The 7,426-nt window shown below is 40.3% G+C and overlaps 1 protein-coding gene across 1 annotated transcript; it reads right to left on the bottom strand.

Moving 5' to 3' along the window:
- Positions 1-1,331: 1,331 nt before the first annotated feature.
- Positions 1,332-4,488, bottom strand: LOC115677983 (uncharacterized). The gene is made up of 9 exons (XM_030601233.1): positions 4,087-4,488; positions 3,783-3,972; positions 3,330-3,463; positions 3,118-3,230; positions 2,452-2,698; positions 1,946-2,098; positions 1,728-1,807; positions 1,586-1,635; positions 1,332-1,468 (listed from the first exon to the last, which is right to left on the bottom strand). Exons 1-9 carry the CDS (start codon positions 4,486-4,488, stop codon positions 1,332-1,334), a joined length of 1,506 nt encoding a protein of 501 aa, XP_030457093.1.
- Positions 4,489-7,426: the final 2,938 nt, after the last annotated feature.

Below are 7,426 nucleotides of genomic sequence, written 5' to 3'. Positions count from 1 at the left end.
TTCTCTTTTAGCTATATATAAGCTTATGTTAGCTAATAAATTATATTGGATTAGCCTATAAATAGTAGGGCTTCACTAATTAGGGAGACGGTTGGATTTCCGTGACTCCATAAGTGTGGGTTCTCATGTGAGAATTGTCCATGAAAATTTACCTAGCATACCACCTCATCGAAAACCCAAGAAGCAAGGAATCATTAACTATCTTTTTTCGTTGCCAAGGTGCTCAGTGTGAATCAAAGTTCTACATTTTATGCAAGAAATTGATTGTGCCTTTTTCCCTATAAAAGAAATTTAACCGGATTTATAGATCAACCTCATTTGCCGCAGCTCTTAATTCCGGCGGACGGTCTTAGTGGACAGAAAATGATCGACCGTCGGACACAATCTAAGATTCAATATTATCAAACATTATTATTATTATTATTTTATTTTTTTTGGTAACCCAGGGAACCCCCGCACGGCCGACAAATGAAAGAAACCCTCAAAGCGACACGCTACCCACCACACACGCTGCATCGGAGTTATGCCACTCCCGCGGCGTCCGGGATCCGCAGGGTGACTAAGGAAGGAAAATAACAAAATTTTTTGAAGTTTGGTGGGTCAGGTTGCGTAACGGCTTCAAAAGTACCTTTTCATAAAATCATTGAGCCTAGGCACACTCAAGTGGGCCTATGTGGACGGACTCGAGCTTAGAAGGAAAATTGCTTGTTAGGTCCGCCCAATTTGGGTTTCAATCCTTCTCGGCTCGGGCAAGCCTGCTTTGACCTTATAAGCCGGTGACTCATGATCAGATCAAGAAATAACCTATAAATGTAGTGTTATTTCAAGTGGGTCTGGCAATTAGAGTCATTGTCGTGCTAACCGTGTCATGTCGTGCTAACCGTGTCATGTCGAAACAATGGTATAGCATGGATATGGCTAACCCAAACAACAAGACACGACTGCCTTGACATGAACACGACACGCCTGATCAAGCGGATCACCCGACACGACAAGATTAACGCGATTATGCAATGCGCTACTGTATTTGGTGCCGTCGTATGCTAACATGTTTACTAATTTAAATTAACTAGTATACACAACAAACCTTTGAAACATGTTTACACACAATAAGTGACAATAACACGTCGAACCCATTTCCCGACAATATGAGCATTTTTCAATTCACATAATTCAAAGTGTACTATTGCATTTAGTTTTTCTTTATGTTTAAAGATTTTGATATCTCAGTTCCCCATTCACACAAGAACATAGACAAAGCACACAACTCTAGTCTCTCAACACTATTGGCATTATTCAATGTAATGACATTCCCGTGTGATGTATATTAATCATTTTCCAAAAGCACGAAGATCAGCATAATATGTGGCAATCCATTTTCTTATAATCTCAACCTCGGTTTTCCGCTGCTTGATCAACCATATAGGATCTTTCTCCGTAGCTGGAACTATATCCAAACAATGAGAACCTGCATGTAAGAAATTATTTTTACATCATTAGTGTCATAAATCCAATCAAAATCCTATAGATGGAAAGATAATCCATTCCATTTCTTTGGTTCGACGCAAATCGAGTCCATAGATACCTTTAGCTGTGTACACGGCGACAACAGTATCTGAAATATTCTTCAAGACCCTATAATTGATGATACATAAGAATCATTTTGAAATCTTGTCCAATTCAATGATATTTTCATAGGAATCTACTGGTCTTGATACTACACGTACCCTCCACTGCTATAAGGATCTTGAAGCCCATTGGAGAAAATAATGTTGCTAGCGAACCTGTGCAAAACAAGTTTTATGTCCTGCAATGTTCCATAGTCAATTGAGAAACTAAAGAGTGTCATATGTTGTTGGGTCATAAAGAATGGTGTGTGTGCATATATATATATATATATATGAAAATTAAAGGAGTATTCTATATATATGTTTTGTGATCATACATGACCACCGTAATAAGTAGTGACCCAGTGTGGCCGAGGTGCGACGCCAAAGCTTCTCTTGCAGTCATTCACGAACTCATTTAGGCTGAAGGGTTTTGGTTGAAACATAGTACTGTTGGTGGTGTCATCAGGAGCCACCAACTCGCTACATGACTGCATAGCCAAACAACCTCCATTTTCTTAGTACAATACAAAACTCGAGGATTGACTAATCATGGCGAAAAAGTTGGAAATTGTGTTCATGACTCCTAATCTGCTAAGCACATCACCATTAGGTATAGCCAATTAGGACTTAAATGAATCAAACTATTCGCGAACCACTCCTGCTCGACCATGGGACTACAGACTGCTCAGAAATATAAGACGCATATAATGCCGAATCTTGGAGTTGTCCATTCATCCCTCGAGTTTGAAATTAGCTTCGTTTTTTCATAATCAATCCAAGTGGATTTCAACTGATGGTAGTAAACTAAAATCCGTTCGTGATATCGGATTATAGTGTGTACCTGCCAAGGCCAACCCAAATCGGTTTGAGATGGACGTGGAGAAGGTGGATTGACGTAGCATGTCAAATTTTTGGCTGAAGCGATGAGGCCTGCGAAAATCTTCCTGAGAATGTCATTTCTCGGAGAAGGTCCATCAATGGCATTGCATATCATTTTCACTGGACGTTCGAATGGATCATTGTACTGAGCAGCATTCACGTAGACCGATATCAAGTGCTCCTTGAGCTGCAAAGAACTTTCCAAAGGTCTAACAAAAGATAAAGATATGCATAATTAGATGTATATTCGTCTATAAAGCATATCCTTCCTAATATTTTTTAAGCTAATATCCGAGCTTGAAACCATTATATCATGTTTGACGCATTCGCTTTGTTTAGTGAAAGTTCATGCTATTATGGAATAAATTGTCAGTGTAAAAAAAGGTTTTCACAAACGGTCTTATCCGCCGTAAATTTGAAGGTAAGGGAGGGAGTTGATAGCTGAAACTCTCAAATCAAGAAGGGACAACCCGCTTGTGTAAAGGTTCTTTTCACCGTCGGTGTATGCTATAAATTAGATATGCCTAACAGCTTTTTATTTTTTAAGAATTACTTATACTACAGAACATACAGAAAAAGTCCCCAAAATACAAAAAGATGCATGATCTCAATTCCATCATCCGCGCACCTGCAAGTTTTGAAAGTTTTGCTCAATTTCATGAGACCACGAGGCTCAGAAGCAACTCTATCAATTTCCTCCCAGGATCGTCTTATGGTTTGGTGGCAAGAAAAACTAGTTTCCTGAAAAATTACCCAAGCAATTGTTCAAGTGATCGATTTTTATTATAGAAAATGCATGCTAAAGGGAAAAAAGGTATAAATCGAGCAAATGAAGATTACCAAAAAATCTTTTGCGACTACCGAATAGTATTGGTCCCGAGGTATGATGTCGTGAAAGTAGAGAATTGGAGCAGATGATGCCAAAGCTCCGAGTGCCACATGAGGGTACTTTAATCGGAACCATGAAGCTAGCACTGAAAATTAACATATTTAGATCGAAAGACAGTACTTATAAGTGATATGTAGAACATATGCTGTTGATGTTTTCCTCTTAACGTGAGGGTAGGAACTTTCATCGATGCCATTCAGGGCAAGCCATCGAACTTTATATTGATTGTCATTGTCAATATGACCAGCGCTCTTTAGGAAAAGCTCTATCCATAAAAGTGATCAAGAACAATGACTTTCGGCAGATTGAAATTGTTCTCTTCAATGTAAGTAGTGGGCTATTTTCTTTAATATAGATTTATAGCTGTAGTCATATTGCTTCTATGTGAAAATATAGTCGCTTACCTCCCCCATATGATCCTCCAATGACAATTATCGGAGAATGTTTCGCATTCAATTTCTGTTTCAGGTATACAAGGATTTCCGCGTAATCGGCAAGAGCTTGCGCGGAGCTGAAATATCCGCGAGTGTTGTGGTCACTTAGTGCTTTGTCAAGTGTCAACCCGTAAGGGATTGATTCACCATAAAACCGATGCTGCAAGATTTCAACTTTTACGGTCGTAAAATGGGTGAATATATACACATCCACGCCAAACATTAGGTAAAGAGAACGTACAACCAAGCAAATAATATGGGGCTTTTTTATTACCTCTATATAGACCAAAAGCGCTCCAAACTGAGCTGCATTATCCGTCAGGAAACCGATAGCACCTATGTTGTCGTCGATTGGTGCTTCTGCGCCAAGATAAACAAAGATCGGAGCGCTTGCATTCGCACCACCCCAGTATTTGAAACTGATCGCATATCTTTGTTTGAAAAGAGTATAACTTTCGGGCCTGTAACTAAAATGATCGAGAGTTTGGTTGAAAAAGAAAGTCTGGAAGTCCTTTGACAAGACAGAAGCTCGAACTGGCCATGTAGGTTCTTGAATAAATGTTCGGCGGTGTACGCTCAGCTTTGGAATATAGTAACCATCTAAGTTCTTCCCGGTAGTAACACAAGTTGAGAAAAGAATCAGAATGATCAAAAGGCTATAATGTGATGAAGACATGTAGGTAGTCCCTTGGTGAAGATATCTGCCAATTGATCTGTTGTAGGCACGTAGCGAACATGTAGATCTCTGGAAGCAACCCGTTCTCGAACAAAGTGATAATCCAACTCAATGTGTTTGGTGCAAGCATGAAACACAGGATTGATAGCAAGATAGGTGGCAGAGATGTTGTCACAATAAACGGTGAGAGGATTATAAAGGGGCCCCAAGCTCATGAAGCAAATGGCGAATCCAAATAGTCTCAGCAACACATTGAGCAACAGCACGATACTCAGCCTCTGTACTAGAACGGGCCACGGTGGGTTGCTTCTTGGCACTCCATGAAACAATATTGGTGCCTAGAAAAACACAAAACCAGGAGGTGGACCGTCTAGTATCGGAGCATCCAGTCCAATCTGCATCCGCATAAGCAATCAATGAAGTGGGAGATCACCGCTCAATGAGCAATCCATGGCTGAAGGTGCCAGCTAAATATCGGTATATACGTTTAACGGCCTGGAGATGAGGTAATCGTGATTGATGCATGAATTGACTAACCAAATTAACAGCAAAACTAATATCTGGTCTCGTCATAGATACCTACTGTAGAGCACCAACCATTTGTCGATACAACGTCGGAGAAGCGAGAACCTCACCATTGTTAGCAGACAATAAAGTCTTCAAGGCTAGAGGAGTAGATACAGGCTTGACCTTAATAAGGTCAAACTTGCGCAAAAGGCTATCAACATACTTGGCTTGAGATAAAAGCATACCGTCAGAGCGATGATGAGCCTCAATGCCAAGGAAATAGTGAAGTGGTCCAAGATCCTTCATAGCAAATTCCTGTGAGAGTCGAGTAATCAAATACCGTAATAACTCGGGAGTATCACCGGTGACAAGGATATCATCAACATTTAGTAGAAGATACACACGGCCCCAAGAAGAAGCATAGACGAATAATGAAGGATCAGCCTTACTCGCCATGAAGCCCAAAGATAATAAAAAGATGTTGAAGCGATGAAACCATGCACGTGGAGCTTGTTTTAAACCGTAGATGGCTTTCTGGAGACGGCACACATGATTCAGGAATTCAGGATGAGAGAAACCGGGAGGTTGGCGCATATAAACTTCCTCACAAAGGATGCCGTGCAAGAAGGCATTCTTGACATCAAGTTGACGTATGGCCCATCCTGAACAAATCGCAATAGAGAGAACAACTTGAATTGTAGTGGGTTTAACGACTGGGCTAAAAGTCTTGTCATAGTCCAGTCCGGCTTGCTGCTTAAATCCTTGTGCAACGAGGCGAGCTTTGAAGCGTTCTACAGTTCGATCGGATTTTTCCTTAATCTTAAAAACCAATTTACAACCGACTAAATTCTTAGAAGGATCAGGTGGTACAAGATCCCACGTGTGATTGGTGACCAAGGCATTAAATTCGTCTGCCATGGTCGCTTTCCAACGTGGGTCAAGAATGGCCTTAGAATAGCAAGTCGGTGTCTCTTCATTAAAAGAATGAGAGAGATTAAAAATTTTCCTCGGTTTAGAAATTTCAGATTTGGCACGAGTCTACATAGAATGAGTCGGAAGAGAGGAAATGGAAGTGGTGGAGCTGGATAGAGATGTAGAAGGGATTTGCGGATTTGTTATGGGAGGAATTTGGTTGGGAGAGGAGTGAGGTTGAGACATAGTGACTGAGTTCGGAGAGAGGGTAGGTGGAGGTGAAGAAGAATTGGAAGTAAATCGGGTAGTTCGAGAGGAGGAGAGAGGCAAATTAGGAGGTTGGGCTTGAGAAGAAGAAAGAGATGGATGAGAAGCTTGAGGGCCAAAGGAAGTAGAAGGAAGAATAGACTGATTGGAGTAAACAAAAAGTGAAGGAGATGATCTAGAACAATGGGATACGGGACTATAATTTGAAGGTTTTGTTGAAAAGGGAAAATTCTCCTGATCAAACCGAACATGCCGACTGATAAAAACACGACCACTCGACCGATCAAGGCAACGATATCCTTTGTGATTTGATGCGTACCCAAGAAACACACATGGCACAGAATGAGGTGCCAGCTTATGGGAGACACGAGACGGAAGAAAAGGATAACAAGCACACCCAAAAACCCGAAAGAACGAGTAATCAAACTTGAACCCAAATAAACAGTGGAAAGGAGAAATATTAGATATGACAGGAGTGGGAAGTCGATTAATGGTGTAAACAGCAGTGAGAAGAGCATCAACCCAATATGAAGAAGGCATATGAGGATGGATTAATATGGTTCGAGACATTTCAACTAAGTGTCTAATTTTGCGTTCAGATACACCATTTTGAGATGGGGTTTGTGGACAAGAAAAATGTTGAATAATACCATTTTCACGTAAGTATGTTTGGAATGCATTACTGGTATATTCACCTCCCCCATCAGTTTGTAAAAATTTAATTTTGGCATTGCACAGATGTTCGATAAAACAACGAAAGCGATGAAAGTGTGTAGGTACTTCAGATTTATTTTCATGGGAAATACCCAAGTGAACCGAGAATAATCATCAATGAATAATACAAAATATTTGAAACCAGAATTAGATAAAATTGGACTTGCCCATACATCAGAATGAATTACAACTAAAGGAAAAGATGCACGATGAATAACAGACTCAAAAGGCAATCGATGAGATTTGCCTACAAGACATGACTCACATGATATTGACTTAGAACTAGAATTGCAAACACGACTCAAAACTTGTTTATTTGGATGGCCAAAACGAGCATGCCAGCTAGTGAGTGAAGCAGAGGAAGCCACGATAGGATGCGAATGAGATGACACCATTGAGTTGGAAATTGGATAAAGACCATGAGAAGAATCAGCTTGGAGGAGAACTTTCCCGGTTTGTTTGTCCTTCAAAGAAAAGGATGAACCATTAAAATCAATGGCACAAGAATTTTTATGGCAAAGTTGAGCAACCGAGAGAA

This window comes from Syzygium oleosum, unplaced genomic scaffold (genome assembly GCF_021117445.2).
Source record: "Syzygium oleosum isolate NSW1041296 unplaced genomic scaffold, Sole_v2.1 Sole_v2.15, whole genome shotgun sequence".
Lineage (NCBI taxonomy): Eukaryota > Viridiplantae > Streptophyta > Magnoliopsida > Myrtales > Myrtaceae > Syzygium > Syzygium oleosum.
Note: the sequence above shows the minus strand (reverse complement) of the source record. Positions and strands in the feature narration are given on the sequence as shown.